General features: G+C 41.8%; 1 protein-coding gene across 1 annotated transcript in view; it reads right to left on the bottom strand.

The window, feature by feature from the left end:
* Positions 1-1,375: 1,375 nt before the first annotated feature.
* The window catches only part of TBC1D17 (TBC1 domain family member 17), a 28,851-nt gene continuing 10,045 nt past the window's right edge, over positions 1,376-20,181 (bottom strand). The window contains exons 8-17 of the mRNA XM_060780510.2: positions 19,587-19,718; positions 19,285-19,388; positions 19,068-19,162; positions 12,956-13,072; positions 12,067-12,167; positions 10,529-10,628; positions 9,993-10,090; positions 5,489-5,605; positions 4,524-4,610; positions 1,376-2,759 (exon numbers count right to left, since the gene is read on the bottom strand). Of these exons, the coding sequence (XP_060636493.2) occupies positions 2,547-2,759; positions 4,524-4,610; positions 5,489-5,605; positions 9,993-10,090; positions 10,529-10,628; positions 12,067-12,167; positions 12,956-13,072; positions 19,068-19,162; positions 19,285-19,388; positions 19,587-19,718 (1,164 nt within the window). The 3' untranslated portion in view covers positions 1,376-2,546. The remainder of the gene's footprint in view (positions 2,760-4,523; positions 4,611-5,488; positions 5,606-9,992; positions 10,091-10,528; positions 10,629-12,066; positions 12,168-12,955; positions 13,073-19,067; positions 19,163-19,284; positions 19,389-19,586; positions 19,719-20,181) is intronic.

Genomic DNA, 20,181 nt, shown 5'->3' with positions numbered 1-20,181 from the left:
ATTTCTGATGGTATCTTAGGAACTCCTTTGGCAGAGAAGGCTGAAGATCTCTCTGCCTGTTCTTCTCTTCCTTTTTGTGTTGGTGAACTACAACTCCCAGAATGCAAAGACACGCCCCCCCCCCCACGACTATAGAATTATATCACTATGTTTCTGCTTTAACGCCACAGTTCTGTCCTACTAAATCCTGGAACTTCAAAAGGTGCCATTTATAGTTTTCCAGTGCCTTTCCAAACTATAAATCCCAAGATCCCATAGAATGGAACAATGCAATTAAACGTGGAATAAAGAGCTATAATTCTGATGTATGAATGTGTCTAATTTACCACCATCTCCAAGCAAGTCTGGGGAGGAAACCTCTGTGCTTATTAGAAAAGAGCAAATGGTGTTCAGGCTTCAGGCATGCCGTTTTGTTACAGGAACTCTTGGATTGATCAATTGGCATTGAGTGAAAGTAGTGACTCCAGGAAGCAGATATGTATCACTTATACACCTCAGGAATGTGTTTTAAGAACTGGAGCTGGAATAGCAAACAAATATACTCCTGGGTTGCTGTGAGTTTTCCTGGCTGTATGTTTCAGAAGCATTCTCTCCTGATGAGAATGTTCACACCCAATGTTTTGCCCACATCTATGGCAGGCATCCTTAGAGGTTGAGGAGTCTGTTGGAAACTAGGTAAGTGGGGTTTATATATCTGTGGTAGACAGAACTTTTGTCTGCTTGAGGCAAGTGTGCATGTTGCAATTGACCACCTTGATTAGCATTTAATAGCCTTGCAGCTTCAAAGCCTGGCTGACTGTTGTCTGGGGCAAGCAGTGGAAAATCTAGTTCTGGAAAGAAAAGCAGTACCCTCATGCTATCCAAAATGGCAGAGCCCCTGTTGGCACAGTGGGTTAAACCCTTGTGCCGGCAGGACTGAAGACCAACAGGTCACAGGGTTCAAATCCGGGGAGAGCACGGATGAGCTCCCTCTGTCAGCTCCAGCTCCTCATGCGGGGACATAAGAGAAGCCTCCCACAAGGATGATAAAACATCAAATCATCCGGGCATCCCCTGGGCAACGTCCTTGCAGACAGCCAATTCTCTCACACCAGAAGCGACTTGCAGTTTCTCAAGTCACTCCTGATACGACAAAAAAAATGCAAAATGGCCTTAGGAAAATCCATAGATTGAGCTAGTTTGAAATGTGCAGTGCAGACAAAAAAGGAGAATTTCATATGAGCAGCAGGAATTTGCTTTTTTTTCTGAACAGAATGCTGTGTTATGGACTTCCAAGCTTTGTTTTGCTTCTCCCATCTCCAAGCTCTGCCAGGCCAAAGGAAATAGCTCAAAGTGAGTGGGTTTCCATCCAAAAAAACAACCCCACACCCAGACATTTGACACTACATTTTTAATGTACGTTATGAAGGAAACATAGAAGCCAAAGTAAGGGCTGGCAAACAGGCAGTTCGACCGTGAGACGTACCCATAGGCACATAAGTCATCAAATCCACATGCGCCCTAAGGTGGAAAGGCACCACAGAAGAGTCTGACATCTTTCCCCTTCATATCTATGGGCTGTCAGTTCAAAACCACGCACTAAGAGGACTGCGGCAAGCCGGAAGGGAGATGATCCCCTGGCCAAGGGAGGGAAGCACAAGGAGCTACGTCAACAGGAATTCCCTGGCAAAGAACCAAAGGACCTAAGAGCTTTGCCTTCCAGCTTCTACTGCTGTTTCCTCTGATGCCATGTTTCTTTTGGAGAGAACCTGCCTGCCTCCCACTGGCAAGCTTTCTGCTCACAAAAATGCTCCAAATCTATTCCCCCACCCCCTCCTTTCTCTCAACCAAAGGACCTCTGTTTCTTAACTTCCACGGTCGGAGAGAAAAGCTTCATCAGCGACCTGGAGAGAAAAGATGCCACCATCAGTCTCAAGCTCAGCAGATGAGCCTGAATACTGCAGATGGAAGTGAAATGGGAGCATCATATAGCAGGCAGTGAAAGGAAGTACTGCACAACCTATAGCCCTCTAGGTGTTCTGGACTCCAACTCCCAGAATTCCTGACCATTGGACAAGCTAGCTAGGGCTTCTGGGAGTTGGAGGCCCAAACATAAGGAGGGCTGCAGGCTGTGTAGGTCCAATCTAAAGACTGAGGAAGCCAGGGTAGAAAAGGAAAAAATCATGGCAGCCATTCACTTGCTCCTTTCCACCTTCTCCACACATCCGAGGATAAGAAGGTGAACTCCATACCAAGTCAGACTGTTCTTTGAGAGATGGCCATACCCCAGTGCATTATGGGAAAGGCACACAATGCACACCAAGCACTGGGGGTCCTTGGAGGCCACTTGGGATGGGAGTAAGGGGGAAACTCAGGGGTGGAGGGGAAAGACAGCTACTCCCAGCCCCATCTACGCTCAGTAAGTGTTGACGGCTCCTACAGCTACCTGAACCCCAGGGAATACACAACGCCTCTAATCCTCCACCCATCTTGCCTTATTCCCAGCCCCCACCCTGCCCTGGTTAAAGTGCTTGTGTTAAGAAGACAGTGGCCACGATGGGAGGTTCTCAAGGAGTAAGTGATTGAGAAGTGGAGGCGTCCTCGGTAGGCAAGATTTCGATGCTGCTGTCCGGCAGGCTGGGCGAAACACTGTCCGTCAGTTCCATCTCCTGGGCCTGGCTGGGAGACAGCGGCTGTGGGGAGCTAGCCGTGTCTGTGCTGGGGGTCGGGGATTTGCCCTCCGAGAGGCCCAGCAGTTCCTGAACATTGCGGGGAAGGTCCTGGGGACGGAAACCACAGAGGTTAAGTATGTAAAGTTGTAAGAACACATCTCTGCTATATGATCCCATCCCATCCTCGCTTTGGGTATAGGGTTACCGCCTGTGCTGGATGGGGTTATACTCCCCCTGAAAGCGCAGGTTTGCAGCTTGGGAGTGATCCTGGATTCATCGCTGAGCCTGGAACCCCAGGTTTCAGCAGTGACCAGAGAAGCCTTCACAGAATTAAAACTTGTGCGCCAGTTGTGCCTGTACCTTGGGAAGTCAGACTTGGCCACAGTGGTCTACGCACTGGTTGCATCTTGCACAGACTACAACAACGCAGTCTACATGTGGTTACCTCTGAAGACTGTTCAGAAGCTTCAAGTAGTCCACTGGGTGGCAGTCAGATTGTTGACCAGAGTGGCATACAGGGAATGTACAACACCCGTTACGTCAACTCCACTGGCTGCTAATTCGCTTCCGAGCACAACCCAAAGTGCTGGCCTTAAGACTATAAATCCCTAAATGGTTCCGGTCCAGCTTATCTGTCCGAACGCATCTCCCTTTGTGAGCCGGTGCGATTGTTAAGATCTTCTAGGAAGGCCCTGCTCTTGGTCCCACCCCCGTTGTAGGCGAGGTTGGTGGGGACATGAGACAGGGCCTTCACGGTGGTGTCCATGCGACTATGGAACTGCCTCCCCAGTGACATCAGAACAGCCCCCTAACTCTTAAGCTTCAGGAAAAATCTTAAGACCTGGCTATTTAAGCAAACCTTTGGGGATTAATATGACCCATAATTATGACGAAATCTGCATAAGAATGGTGAAAGCAATTGATTTAATGCTTACAAAGCTCAGTTGGTGCTAGACTTTTTATATGTTTGATATGTTTTAATCATTTAAAAGATTATTTAATTGATATGTATATGTTTTTTACAGTTTCATAATATTGTGTTTTACTGTCATTGTCTGAATCTAGCATTGAATTATTGTAAGCCTCCCTGAGTCCCTTTCCAGGGGGTATAATTACAGTAAATAAATAATAAATAATTGATGACCCATGAATGCTGAAACACAGTATGTCTACAGAAGATTTCAGCATCAAGTTAATCATTTACTATATTTTATTTTATTTTTATCCCGTCTTTCTCCGAATGGGGACTCAATAACATGAAAACCCAATAAATTTAAAACATGGCAAATATGAAAGTTTAAAAAATTACATATTTGTGCCATGAGTACAAACTACAGTCAAAATACAATAAAAATACCCATACAATTAAAATTGCATTTAAATCGAATATGCCCACCAACTCTCATTCCAAGCATCCCAAGCAGCCTGTTCCTCATCATCTCCTAAATGTCTGATGATAGAAGTATGTTTTCACCTGTCTGTGGAAGGCAAGCAGGGATGAGTACACTCTGATCTCTCTTGGGTGGGAGTTCCAAAGTCTGACAGCAGCCACCAAAAAATTCATTAGAAGGATTAAGAAGAGTATGATTGGGGGGGACGGGACCCCTGGAGAGTAATTGGTAATCAAGACGATACATTAAGACCCCAGTATCTGTAAGGGATTATGGTCACAACTAGACCATAGTTACCTGAGTCTTGTCTACTTGTCAACAATTATGTTATACATCTTGCTTTTACCAAGAATGTCAGGAAATGAGACAGAGAGCTGTCTGCTCACTCAGTTTGCCTGGCATAAGACTGTGCAGAGACTCTACGTCTCCCCAAAGAATGCCAAGATAACAGAGACTCCATACTGTGCTGGAGGAAACTTACAGGAGTAGTTGCCAGCTGTCTGTAGATTGCCTCAGCTCGACACAAGATGTCTTCCACACTCATTTTCATTGTCAGCTCATTAATATGCTGTGAGAAGACCAACAAAGCCAATGAGAAACTCAAATTAAAACTAAAAAGGGGAAAGATAATACAGTTGAGAAAATAAATATGCAGGAAATGGGATGGAGAACAAAAATATAGATGTTTTGATCAGGAATTGGGGGGAAGGAGTGAAAGAATTATTTCAAATCAATGAGTAGCATTAGAACAACTAGTAAAAGGGTAAATAAAACAAGCTTAGGGACTAAAATAAAAAAAATTAAAAGCAGAGTTAAGAAACAATATTAAACATGAGATTTAATAACAGTATTAATTATTTTTATTTTTAAAACAGCGATAAAAGAACAGAATTGGATAAAGGATGGATGATGTACGACTGCAATTTAATTTCAAGTTAGAATGTTTTTACAAAATACAAGTAATGCAAGTTGTGTAAAATGTGCTGACCAACTCTTAAAAAGGGCAAATAGATATGGCAGGACCAGAGGATTTGGGGGTAAGGATTGATATTTGTGTTGGGAAAAACTAACACCACACGCTGACCAAACTGATGGATATTGGGCCATATCAGCTTTCGAAGCATTCAGCAGAAATCCCACACATCAGCAGAGGGCAGAGTGTAGCACAAAGGGAAATTGGATACAGCAGCAAAGAACCACAGACAAGAAAATTAAGAGGGGAGGGTTTGAAACGGAGGAAGGGCAGACCCTTTTCTCTTTTGGCTTCAAAACAAATAGCGACCATGCATTTTCATGTATATAAACCCAAGAGAACTACAAACTTGGCTGTTCTTATTATAACAAGCTGAAAGTGCAAATGGCACTTGCCTTTGTCCACTAAGCAGAGCGCAAGCACAAACACATACACAAGTAAGCGAGAGATGAGAGCTCCCCAGGCCTCCTCACCTTGAGGATTTCGCTGAAGCCAAAGCCGGAGTTCATCAGAGCCTGCCGCTCTGCATCCAGAATGCCACAGGCCACCAGAAGGTGGAAGCTGGGGCAAGGCAATCCTGTCCAGAGCACCTAGAATTGAGAGGAAAAGAAACCCAACTTAACAGCAGAGAATCTCCTGTAGCACAAGAAGGCCGGAGTTAAATGTACCCTTTTCTATGTCTGCAACTACCTCAGCCAAAGTGTCAGAATTCCTAATAATACTAATAATGCTAATGATATTAATGTAATACATTTATTGGTTACCCTCCTCTCCTAACAGCTCGAGGCATGGTACAGCATAGTCAAAACATATGAACATAAAATACATACAATAAAATGCATAGATCAAAACATAGCTAATGTAAGGATTTCCCCGTGACATTAAGTCATAGAATCATAGAATCATAGAGTTGGAAGAGACCTCATGGGCCATCCAGTCCAACACTGCAAAGATGGCCATCCAGCCTCTGTTTAAAAGCCTCCAAAGAAGGAGCCTCTACCACACTTCAGGGCAGAGAGTTCCACTGCTGAACAGCTCTCACAGTCAGGAAGTTCTTCCTCATGTTCAGATGGAATCTCCTTTCTTGTAGTTTGAAGCCATTGTTCTGCATCCTAGTCTCCAGGGCAGCAGAAAACAAGTTCGCTCCCTCCTCCCTATGACTTCCTCTCACATATTTATACATGGCTATCATGTCTCCTCTCAGCCTTCTCTTCTTCAGGCTAAACATGCCCAGCTCTTAAAACCGCTCCTCATAGGGCTTGTTCTCCAGACCCTTGATCATTTTAGTCACCATCCTCTGGACACATTCCAGCTTGTCAATATCTCTCTTCAATTGTGGTGCCCAGAATTGGACACAATAATACAGGTGTGGTCTAACCGAGGCAGAATAGAGGGATACCATGACTTCTCTGGATCTAAACACTATACTCTTATTGATGCAGGCCAAAATCCCATTGGCTTTTTTTTGCTGCCGACTCTGGAGGTTGGTGCTCATCTCCATTTCTAAGCTGAAGAGCCAGTGTTGTCCGTAGACACCTCCAAGGTCATGTGGCCAGCATGACTACATGGAGCGCTGTTATCTTCCCACCAAGGCGGTACCTATTGATCTACTCACACTTGCATGTTTCCAAATTGCTAGGTTGGCAGAAGCTGGGGCTAATAGTGGGAGCTCACCCTGCTCCCTGGATTTGAGCCACAGACCTTTCGGTTAGCAAGTTCAGCAGCTCAGCGGTTTAACCTGCTGCACCAGCAGGGGGGCTTCAGTGTAGCATATCTACCAACATTTCACAGATAAGAACTAGAACATGTGAGAGGCCAAGCAAGATCAAAGTGTGGTTAAGCTTACAAAAACTATTAATGAGGATGAACACATATACATCCACTTTTGAGTCTCATTTATGGAGATAGAAATTGTGTATAAATAAATATAATGATACACCAGGAGAGGGTGTAGCGGGAGCTCATCTCGCTTCCCAGATTCAAACTGCCAACCTTTTGGTCAGCAAGTTCAGCAGCTCAGCGATTTAACCCACTGCGCCATCAGGGGTGGCTAGATCAAACTTACCAAAATAAAAAAATCCTACACCAAACACAGGGCACAAAAATCAACATAGAGCGGTAATAGAATGCAGATTTAAAGCTCATGAGTCAAACTTGACTGGGTGGCCTGCCGGAAGAGATAGGTTTTCATTTGTGTCTTGAATTTCAACCGCTAATTTATCTGTGGTCCTTCCATAGTCATGGGGCAGCCAATAAAAAGGTCATCTCAGTGACGGTCAACAGTCAGGAGCAAGCGTCCGCCAGATGACTTAAGCATTCTAAAGGGCGGAGTGTGTGGGAGAAGACAATCCTGTAGGTAACCTGGACCCAAACCATGTAATAGGCCAAGAAATCTGCTATGGGCTGATACCCCTCCACAAAATAGAAAACAGATATTTACTAGCTCACATCCATTTTTATTCTTGGAGAATCAGACCTTAGGAAAGTGACCACTGGGCTTGCCAACTAGGGGATTCTGGGAATTGTTACCCTGAAATAAACTCATCCAATCCATGGCACAAGTTTATTCAGAGAGACAGAATAGAAATTAGATTTCTATTCCCAGAAGTAGTTGCTTTTTCTTATGGTTTTCCTTGTAACCATAAGGAGTGATCTCTTGCATTTTGGCCTACCGGAAACTGAATACTGAAATATAGGAACTACAATGATCTACGCTGGGAACTGGACAGAGGGAGTGTGTCCTTGTTGGTTCTCGTGGATGTCTCAGAGGCCTTCAATACCGTAGAGCATTGTATCCTTCTGGGACACCTCATAGAAACTGAGCTTGTAGGTACTGTTTTGCAGTGGCTCCAGTCTTTCCTGGAGGGTCGTTGTAGGTTTTTCGGGCTGTATGGCCATGTTTCTAGAACATGGCCATACAGACCGAAAAAACTGCAACAACCCAGTGATTCCAGCCATGAAAACCTTCGACAATACCCCTTTCTGGAGGGTTGTTCCCAGAAGGTGTTGCTGGGGGACACCTGCTCAGCCCTGCAGCCATTGGGGTCACTATTGCCCCCCATGTTGTTCAACATATACACAAAGCTGCTGGGAGATCATCCGGAGTTTTGGAGTTCGATGCCATCTGTATGCAGATGACCAACTCTACTACTCCTTTCCACCTGCTACTAAGGAGGTTGTTCAGGTCCTGACCGGTGTTTGGCAGCTGTGATGGTCTGGATAAGGGTGAACAAATTGAGATTGAATCCAGACAAGACAAAGGTACTCCTGGTCAGTCATAAGACTGAACAGGGCATAGAGTTACAGCCTGTGCTGGGTTACACTCCTCCTGAAGGCTCAGGCACGCAGCTTGGGAGTTCTCCTGGACTCGTCGCTGAACCTGGAACGCCAGGTCTTGGTGGTGGCCAGGGGAGCCTTTGCACAATTAAAACTTGTGTGCCAGTTGTGCCCGTACCTTGGGAAGTCTGACTTGGTCACAGTGGTCCATACTCGTTACATTCTGAATAGACTACTGCAATTCACTCTACATGGAGTTGCCTTTGAAGACTGTTCAGAAGCTTCAAGTGGTCCAACGGGCGCAAGCCAGATTCCTGACTGGAGCTGTTTACATGTAGCACATAACCCCGTTACATCAGCTCCACTGGCTGCCAGTCTGCTACCGAACACAATTCAAAGTGCTGGCTTTAGCCTATAAAGCCCTAAATGGTTGTGGCCCAGCTTACTTGTCTGAACATATCTCCCTCTATGAGCCAGCAAGGAGATTAAGATCTTCTGGGGAGGCCCTGCTCTCGATCCCACCACCTTTGCAAGTGCGACTGGCGAGGACGAGAGACAGGGCCTTCTCGATGGTGACCCCTCGTTTATGGACCTCCCTCCCCAATGAAATTAGTTCAGCTCCCTCCCACCTGTCTTTCAGGAAGAAGCTTAAGACACAGCTGTGGGACCAAGCATTCAACCAGTAAATAGTGCGATAAGGATGATGGACTAATGGAATTGACAATTGGACAAGTCTTGGACTACGATCTGAATTAAATGATTTTAATTGATGTTTTAATAATTAATGTTTAATTGCATGGTTTTAATTGTATTTGTTTTAACAAAAACAAACACAAATACAATGTAAATGTAATACAAATGTCTGGTTGCTGATAACACGATAAATAAAATAAATTGTTTATATTTGTATGTATTGGCATCAAATCGCTGCCTGCTGTAAGGCCATCCTGAGTCCCCTTTTAGGGTGAGAAGGGCGAGATATGAATATGTGAAATAAATAAATCTATCTAAATAAAAATGTAATGTCCATTTGTGAGATTAACACAACTCAAAAACCACTGGGTGAATTGACACCAAATCTGGACACAACACACCTATCAGGCCAACGAGTAACCATCACTCATAAAAACAAGGAAAAACACAGAGTAGAAGACTTTAAAAGCAAGAAATAAAAATACATTACAACGCATGCGCAAAACCGCATATATACACATATACACATACATACACACACAAAACACATATACACAGACTGGGCCACAGCAACATGTGGCAGAGGATGACTAGTAAATGATATAATGAAAACAATCCCAGATGTTCCAGTAGCTCATCTAGAGCAGATAGTAATTGTAAGTTATAATGTATTGGCTTTTAAAAAAAAATTACATTTTGGATTAGAGCTTCCAGAATCTTGAAGCAAGATGTCCACTGGGAGCCACAGCTCAAAAAGTACACTTTTTCTAATCAAAGCACTCTGATCAAAAGGTTGGCTTAAAGCTGTATCAATTCTTTCTATACATTGTGCATCTCTAAAGTAGCTGATCCACTGGGATATTTTTCAACCCAATGAGTACAGGAAACCTCAAGGTAATTTCCCCCCAGAAACTTTCCAAGCTTCCAATTATTTTCCCACTCTGCACTCAAATCAGAAATCCTCTTACAACTTCAAAAACATCCCAAAAGGTTTCAATTCAATCTCACCTCCCACAGCTGAAGTATTTCAGAGAAGGCGAATTCCCTCTTGAACCAGATCAGGATCCAACGGAAACAGAAGCACAAAGTGCCGGACTCCTTCGAATCTGATGATAGCAGCAAAAGAAAGTAGAAGTCAGGAAGACTGTTTTATGCCTGTGCAGACCATCTGCGTTCCCCCAAGACTTCATCTCCCATCAACCCTGACAGCATAACCAATAGCCAGGCATGATGGGAGTTGGGAAAGTGCAGGTGGGCACGTCTCCTTTTCATAGTTTGCAATTACTGGGATTTAACCAAATAGGTTGTCTTCATCTTAATGTTTATTTTCACCTTTCAAAGGGAAGCAGCTAGGAGGCTGAGGAGAGGTGAAGCTAAAGAAGTGGCCCCTCCCCAAATAATCACAGACTGAGAATTAATCCACTTATATCTCAAACTTGTACTTCACCATAAAATAGCCAAACTGACATTTTTTAATCTTTCTCGGTTGGCCCAAATTAATTTTAATAAGGTTTCCCCAGCCCCAGAGACAATCCGCCAACTACCTAGGAAATCACAAAGCGGGGGATCCAGCACCCTGAGGAGCAAAGTGAGCTGTGACAGCTGTCGCTTCATAGACTCTTGGCTTTCTTCAAAATTGCGGTGCTATCAGCAGAAAACAAGAGAGTGTAAGCAAAGTCACAGGGAGACATTTTTAACTCATGTTATCTTCCCTCTAAATCTTCTTAACTGGGTAACACCACTACGATATTCATGGCAATACAAGCTCCGATCAGAAGAATCAGAATCACAGGGCGCCACAAAAGGTATTCACACCAACCTAGTATCAATGATGGCTAACAGATGTTTCATCCTGAAATCTGCATCAGCTCCAATGGTTAGGAACTATGGGAGTGGTAATCCAAAACACCTGGAGGACTCAAGGTTTCCTGCCCTGATGCACAAACTGCTGCTACAGCAGCTCTGATAGCTGAGGATTACCGTATATGCTCGAGTATAAGACGGGTTTATCAGCCCTTTTAAAGGCTGAAAAAGCCCCCCTAGGCTTATACTCGAGTCAAAGTTATTTATTATTTTACTCTGTTATTATTATTATTATTATTATTATTATTATTATTACATTTATCGTTTTACTCTATTTATTATTATTATTATTATTATTATTACATTTAATTACTTTATTATTACACTTATATTTCCCCTATTGTTGCTATTATTACATTTACATTATATTCTATTATTATTACATTTAATTACTTTACTGTATTATTATTACACTTATATTTTCCCCTATTGTTGCTATTATTACATTTACATTATTATATTCTATTATTATTACATTTATTATTTTACTCTAAGTGTAATAATAATACAGTAAAGTAATTAAATGTAATTATTATTATTACATTGATTACTTTACTCTATTGTTATTTTTATTACATTTATTATTTTACTCTATTATTATTTGAAGGATACGTAAGCACATTTACATTGAAGAAGGTTAGAATAATGGTTTATTCAGAGGTAGACAGTCTTATCTTTACAGTTACATTACAGTTTTATGTAACTATTCAAAAACATTTAACCTACCGATGCCGCAATTAATGTAATTTTATTGATATCTATTTTTATTTTGAAATTTACCAGTAGCTGCTGCATTTCCTATCCTTGGCTTATACTCCAGTCAAAACGTTTTCCCAGTTTTTTGTGGTAAAATTAGGTGCCTCGGCTTGTATTCAGATTGGCTTATTCTCAAGCATATACAGTAATTCTTTCCTCCAAAGCATCTGAGCAAGAATATCCACTAATTTACAGTCTAACCCACTGTCAAACAATTATACTTGAGAAATTCTTCCCAATAATTAGGATTTGGGTGCATAATTTGGAGTTTCACTGCCATTCATGAGAACAGCCCTTCAAAAATGTGAAGATGGGCATCTTACTTCAATTGAATGGTCTCTTATCCAGGTCAAACTTGGTCTCCAGATCCTTCACCTCATCCTCTGTAATTTTAGCCCCCAATTACATGGAAACGGGCTACCTTTCCACGATAAACTGAGCCCCCTCAAGACCATGCACTCACCACCTGTTCCATGAAGCCACAAAAGCACCAGAAGGCATCCACTTCATTCTGGGTGATGTAGAGAATGGGAGACAGGAGGTCACTCATGCCTTGGACATAACCTGCCCAGAGAAGCAAAAAATAGAGTTCGTAAATTGCTAAAATAAATGAATATACAACAAACTGCCTCAAGTTGTAGACTCATCAAGTTCTTTCCCATGTCCTTCATGACTTCATAGACTGTCATTGTCAGGAGTCAGAACTTGAAGATAAGTATTCTGAACAGATAGAAGACTTTTTAAAAATTCTCCTTGAAAAAGACTAACCAGGGAGGTTTCTAGGACTGTCAACATTGCTTTCTGTTCAGCACTGCATTCATATCCTTATTTTCGCAACTTTCATGTATGAGCAAAAAAAAGCTAAGTCAAGTTGCTGGTTCATACTGCTGTGAGAAGCTTGAAAACAAGCATGCAAGTGATTATTGTGGCATTAAAATATATGCATAATCAGTCAGTTTTAGGTAATAGGCAGCATGTGCTCTCTCTAATCTCATTAGGCCCTATTATAAAGAACACATCCTATATTCCTCTGTGATGGACACAAGGAACGGTGAAATTATAAATTCTTGCTACTCTTTCATTAGCCATATCTCTACTTCTGCCCAACTTGGTTAAGCAAATATTCTAGGCCAAGCAACTCAAGGGCCCTTCCAAACAGGCCCTATATCCCAGGATCTGATCCCAGGTTTTCTGCTTATCCCAGATTATCTGGCAGTGTGGACTCATATAATCCATTTTAAAGCAAAAAGCCTGGGATTAGATCCTGGGATATAGGGTCTGTCTGGAAGGACACTAAGTCTTCCCTGAAAGCCAAGCTGGTTGTCCCCCTTTCTCCCCTCTTCCAAACTCACCCAGATCAAAGTTATACATGCAGTAGGTCATCAGCACATCATTCAGGAGGACCAATCCAGGGTTCTCGCTGCCTTCGTAGAATTTGTTGTTCCTATCCGTGCGGCTCACATCCCTTTCTGCAAATGTATAAAAGCATCCTAAAGGTTATTTATGTACCTTGAAGATGACACTGGCACAATATGAAACACTGTAATGAGCTTTGATATCATTATCAAAGAATCATGGTGTTGAAAGAGACCACTAAGTTCTTCCAGTCCAACCCCCTTGCCATGCAGGAAAAAAAACAATCAAGGCACTCCTGACACATGGCCATCCAGCCACAAGTTGCTCTGCTGGAGTTCCTCTCTTTCTGTGACAGGGCAATGATGTTTTTTCCCTTTTCAGTGGGCTTTGACCTTTTGTCCAAAGGAGGCTTGTGCATTCCTTCTGCAGGACTCCTACTAGGAGACCCACATATTTGACTCTAGGAGTTGTCTGCTCTCTCACTTTGTTTGTTGTGTGCAGTGTCTAGGATAAGGAGACTCTAGTTTATTCTTGGTATGATATCCAAGTCTCTTCAGCAATGCATTCACACTACCTGTGCTAGTAGAGCTCGTGGAGTATACAAAAGAGAATAATAGTGTTGGAAGAGACCCCAAGGGCTATGCAGAAAAACACATTCAAAGCACTCCTGACAGATGGCTACTCAGCCTCTGCTTAAAAACCTTCAGAGAAGGAGACTCCACCAAGCTTCAAGGATGCATATTCCACTGCCAAACAGTTCTAACAGTTAGAAAGCTCCTCCTAACATTTAGGTGGAATTTCTTTTCCTGAAAGGTACCACTGCAAGATGGATGGATGGGATCCTTGAAGTGACTTGATTGACCTTGAAGGAGCTGGGGGTGGTGACGGCTAACAGGGAGCTCTGGCATGGGCTGGTCCATGAGGTTATGAAGAGTTAGAAACAACTGAACGAATGAGCAACAACAACAAACTACTGCATCATAGTACTTGGGGCAGAAAGCTATCCTGGCCCCTCTCTGTGGACACACATTCACAGGCTTCCTCTGTGTAAGATGACACACAGGCACTGCAGTCTGAATTGTGTCACTAGTGGTGTTGCTATGGTATCATGGCTTTCCCCCTCTGATTATGATTTTTCTGCGCTGCATATTGTTCCTTTCCAACCCCAGGCTAGGCATATATAGGATCTGGAAGCGATTGCTGAAACTATCTTTTCCTTGACACAATTTGCAGATGCAATTGCTTGGCCTGCTTCTGCAGCTATGTGAGTGCAAAGCGATGCATATTGAGCATGAAATCCTTAAAAACCAACTAAAATTGGAGATAGAATCGACAATGAGGCTCTGTGGACAACTCACGAAGTGTCAATTCAGTAATCAACAGCCATGAAAAAAGGCAAGTTCCATGCAAGGGATTATCCGTAAAGCAACTGAAAATTAGATAGCCAGTATCTTAATGCCATTACGTAATCTATAACAAATGTTCCCAAGGATAATATATGTAACATTAAGGAACAGGCAGAATGAAAAATCAAGCTTCTTAGTGAAAATGTTTTGCCGTCGTCAGGGAAAAATTGGAGATTGATTGCTACCATTTTGAAGCAAAATTATTTTCATAACACTTTATAAATGGTATCATAAGCAATACATGTTTTTTAAAGAAAATAAAATTAGCATAACCAGGTCAGATGTTGGTGTTGTAGTATATTGGATGCAGACTATATTTATTGATCTTGGCACCGGAAGAAAGTGCAGTCGCCTTGGAAGTTGCATTGCACAGAACGCACTCTAGGATATCAACATTCAATGGATCCACTTAAGAATTCTTCTGAATAATTTAAAAGGTATTGCAGGTAATATCCATTTGGAATGTATTGTTAATTTATTGACAGCAGCTAAAAACTGGACAGTTTCATTCTGGAAAAAGCTATCTCTTTGCCAACGATCAAACTAATCCATAGGGAACACTGCGATTATGATGAAACTGATATTATTACATTAGACTAAGAAAGAATATTTAAAATCAATTCACTAAGCCATGGGAAACATTGTCATTTTTCAGAATGAAAGGAGGAGATAATGCCTGCCATGTACTGTTTCTTTCAGTCAAATCAACTAATATGGCCATATTACAGTACTGAATTTTGCATTTAAGTACTACTGAATTTTTGCATGCTTGAATTGTGTGATGCAAACACACCAATAAAAGTTTTAAAAAATAAGGAAAAGGTTAACTTCATGAAGAAACCGAAACTAGGGTAGCCACTTTGTAATTCCTTTGGAATTGGTGATGTGGTCCAATTTAGAAAACTACCATATGCAGTCAGTCCCCAAGTTACAAACATCCAACTTACAAATGACTCAGAGTTAAGAATGAGGGTGAGACAACAGAATGTGAGAGAAATCTACCCCTTGGAAGGGAAAGTCACTTCTGAAAGAGTTAGCATGGGGAAAAAGTGTCTTCGTTGAAGCTTTTTCACCAAGCCTTGTTTCCACAACAAGCCAATTTTTTCAAAATCCAATTTTTCACAGGGACAGAGAATGAGGTGAAATCTTCTGAACAGGAGCACCCAAAACAAACACCACAGGGGTCTTAAGCCTTCCCTATGCTATCCAAAGATGCATGCATGCACATGTGTGTGTGTGTGTGTGTGTGTGTGTGGCTAGAGTTACACTAAAAATTCACCCGTTCCGACTTACAAACAAATTCAATTAGCACCCTTCCTCCTGACCTTTAGAAAGAAAACAAAGACGTGGTTGTGGGACCAAGCCTTTGGCCAGTAAAATAATGCAGTGCAAAGAATAACTGAGAAATATGTGCAATGATAATCAGAATGGCTACGGTGTACGATTTTTGGATCATGTTATTTTAATATTTATACTAGGATGTTGTAATGCTTTGTTTTAATGTTGTTGATGTCTTATGTTTAATGGTTTTAATGATTTTAATTTACAGTTATATGTTAATGTTTAGTTATGATTTTTTTCTTTCTATATATATATGCCATTGAATTTTTGCCAATTCATATGCTGTAAACCCCCTTGATTCTCCCCCTGGAGTGAGAAAGGTGGTATATAAATATAGCAAATAAATAAATACATAAACTTATGAACAAACCTATAGAACCTATCTTGTTCATAATTTGGGGATGGCCTGTATACTTTTCTGCCAGTCCCGGTTTTTTAAAAAGTTCCAAAACAGTTCCAGAAAAAAAGCAGACAAATTATTAAGACATTAGAGTTATATTCCCAAACCTCAAGACTGAAGGATTAGTTACCACTATTACTTTAAAAAAAAACCCATCAATTTCTATAAAGTAACAATAGGCAGCCCTCCACATTTGCAGATTTCACTTTTGATTAAAATGCCCTCCTGTGGAAGGTGGCCATAGTGTCATGCAGCAGGTCCTAAAGATTTCTATAGAGATGTTCTCTCGGGTAAAAAAAAAACCCAAAAGAGTTATTTGTAGTTTCCCACTTCTGGGAGGGTTCTGCACCTCTAACAGCAGTTAATGTGGAGAGCTGACTGTATAACAAATGCCATTATTTCCCTTTCCCAAGAAATATAGTTACAATGTATTGACATGTGGTACAAAATATATTTTCCTTATGTTCAACTTTTTGTTACACTACTCACAATAGCACCTGAGCCAGCAAGTGAACAATGTGGTGTTCCTTCTTCCCTGTTTAGTCAAAACAGACCTAAATAACTATACAAAAAACTATAGTGTTGGGTTGCTGTGAGTTTTCTGGGCTGTATGGTCGTGTTCCAGAAGCATTCTCCTGATATTTCACCCACATCTATGGCAGGCATCCTCAGAGGTTGTGAGGTATATTGGAACCTAAGAAAAGTAGGTTTATATATCTTTGGAAAGTCCACAGTGGGAGAAAGAACTCTTGTCTGTTGGAAGCAAGTGTCAGTGTTGCAATTAATCACCTTGCTTAGCATTGCAAAGCCTTGCAGCTTCCTGCCTGAGGGAATCCTTTGTTGGGAGGTGTTAGCTGGCCCTGATTGTTTCCTGTCTGTAATTCCCATTTTCAGAGTGTTTCTCTTTATTTACTGTCTTTATTTTAGAGTTTTATTTTTCATACTGGTAGCCAGATTTTGTTCATTTCCATGGTTTCCTCCTTTCTGTTGAATTTGTTCACAGGCTTGTGGATTTCAATAGCTTCTCTGTGTAGTCTGATAGGGTGGTTGTTAGCTTGGTCTAGCATTTCTGTGCTCTCAAATAATAATAACTCAACCAGAGAAGTCAATCATAGCAGAGCACTTAATGAACCAACCTGGACACAGCATATTATTTGAGAACACAGAAATGAGACATTTATCCCTTGTTCAGATAAAGGCATAAAGTGAGTTATCACATATTTAGTATAGGAAAAAAAACCCCTCATTATAATTTATTTATTTATTTCTGGTATTTCTATCCCGTACCTTCTCAACCCCCAAAGAAGGACTCAGGACAAATTACATTTGGCAGCAATTTGATGCCACTACATATAACAAATAGTATAATAACAATTAAACAATAAATAGAACATTCATTAAGAGCAATAAAACAGTAAAAAAATAATCAAATTGTTAAAAAAGGTACTGGTTTACCAGTTCATGGAAACTTCCTACTTTTAAATAGATACTTCCAAGCTCTAATGCTGTGGAATTCAAAGAGGCACAAATGGAGGGCGAAAGAGAGAAAGGCATCAAGAGGAAGGTGCATCAAGCCAATCTTACCCAGGACCACCTTCCATCTGGAAATTGATGTCCTCACTGCAGAAGAACATGTGGACCAAGAATAGGTCTCCACAAGTCACCCACGGACCAACCGCCAAGACCCTACGCTTGGAAAGCCATCCTACTCAGGATATGAGTGATCGCCGATGAATGAATGAGTTTGGCCAGGATTAACCAAATATAGCCTTCATGTTTGAAGCGGATGTGCCACTGAATACTAAATCTTGGCAAGAAATAGCAGGAAAGAGCCATTGTCTTGCATCCTGCTTGAGCTTCCAGAAGCATTTGACTATAATAATAATAATAATAATAATAATAATAATAATAATAATAATCTTCATTTGTTACCCCGCCACCATCTCCCCAATGGAGACTCGGAGTGGCTTACATGAGGCCAAGCCCAAATGACAATTACAATAAAGAATAACTAAAAACACAAATCGAAAACACAAACAATAAACAACATCATAGTTATATAACACACATGAATACATAACAATATGAAAAATAAAGAATATGCACAGGCACAATAATAATGGACTAATCATTCTTAGAAATAGGATGTTGCAATAGGTTATTCAGGGGAGCTGAGTACAGGAAGCGCACAACTCCCCTGTTACGCCAGCTCCACTGGCTGCCAATTAGCTTCCAAGCACAATTCAAAGTGCTGGTTTTAACCTATAAAACCCTTTATGGTTCCGGCCCAGTTTACTTGTCCAAACGTATTCTCCCTATAAACCATCAAGAGCTTTAAGATCTTCTGGAGAAGCCCTGCTCTCGGTCCTGCCACCTTTGCAGGCGTGTCTGGTGGGAACAAGAGACAGGGCCTTCTCTGTGGTGGCCCCCTGACTGTGGAACTCTCTCCCAAATGAGGTTAGGTCCGCCCCTCTCTCCTGTCCTTCAGGAAGCAAGTGAAATCCTGGCTTTGGAATCAGGCATGCGCAAAGTGATGGTGGATACCAATAAAGACTAAGAGCTATTGGCCACAATGTGCGGACAGAATTGGATGATGTTTTTAACTTGGCGAATTGGTTCATATGAATTTTAACTTATTGTATTTGTATGTGGTTTTAAACTTATATTATTGTCTTGCATTGAATTCTTGCTGTTAGCCGTTCTGAGTCCCTCCAAGGAGATAGAGAAGAATGGGATATAAAAGTTCTAAATAAATAAATAAATAAATAAATAATAGCTTTTAGGAATAAGACAACAGGATTCTCTATGCATGTATTTTCAACTGTTAAGAATACCTTGTTGCACACAGATAAGCCTGCACTGTCAGCTAAGAGAAATGGGGAAATATGAATAAAGAACACATGCTGTGACTGAGAATTATAAAATCAAGGATTAGATCTGGGAGATTAAATGGATACTTACCAATCAGGCTACGGTATCCTCGCAACAAGGAGTTCCGTTGTTCCTGCTCTTCGCTGACCGACTTCCATTGTAGCTTCATGCGAAAGTACTCATCTCTGACAAAGGCAGTAGTGAAAAATATGGTCAGGTTAGGAATCTGAGCCTTGAATACTGATGAGCCAACTGATCAAAAGTCAGCTCCATTTCTCCTTGGAAAACAATCCTGAGCCATGCTTACGTTTTCCGCCTCACTTGTGCCTTGTTCTCCTCACTGGTGTTGTCCCAGGCATAGTAGCCCAGAAGGTACTTCCATGCCTCCTTGCGCAATGCCATGCTGAGACCCTGGAAGAGGACAAACAAAGCAGCAAGGGGAAGGTCGTTTATTAGGCCAGGTTATTTCATGACAAAGAGGTCAGGGTGGAAAGGAACACAATCCCATCTTACACCCACCCTGTCACCTCACCTACACTGTCACCTTGCTTCCTCCTTGCACATGACCAATGGCTAGTCACCTGAACCAGTCATTCCTGCATGTCTTACCCCTGCAAAGATCTTCCGGCGTAATCCAGCGAGGTCCTTCACACGCCCATCAGGATCCAAGTGCTGCTCCCATTCCTGCTCTGTAACTGGGGCCTCTCTCTGGACAGATGGTCGCTCTCCTAGCTGTGCCTGCTGCCAGGGAAAACAGAAAGGATTTAAATGAGGAATCTTCATAGGGAGCTTTTTTTCTCCTTATGGAAAGAAAAAGTGGGGTATAAATAAACACAATAATAATAATAAACATCATCATCATCATCATCATCACCTTCTATACACTTAATAAAAGTGAAAATATGTATGTGTGTGTGTGGCTGGGGTGTCCACTTCCACAGACAAGCTCCTGCCTCCACCAACAGCTCTAGCTCCCACTAAACAGGAGCCACCCTCCCTCCAATGACATTGAAGGTTATAGTGAGCACCGTGAACATGTCTAAGAACCCTGCCAAGGTCCTCCACAAACACCACCCAAGTGAAGGGACAATTCCATCCCATATCGTATGTGTTTCCTCCACCACAGACTTCCCAGTGTTTCTGACTCTCTCCATTGGTGTGGAATGTACATGACCCCACCCACTGCCTCTCCCTTAACCCTTTT

This window comes from Anolis sagrei, chromosome 6, assembly GCF_037176765.1.
Source record: "Anolis sagrei isolate rAnoSag1 chromosome 6, rAnoSag1.mat, whole genome shotgun sequence".
NCBI classification, from domain to species: Eukaryota; Metazoa; Chordata; class Lepidosauria; order Squamata; family Dactyloidae; genus Anolis; species Anolis sagrei.
The sequence above is the reverse complement of the archived record's forward strand: the minus strand, read 5'-3'. Positions and strand labels throughout refer to the sequence as shown.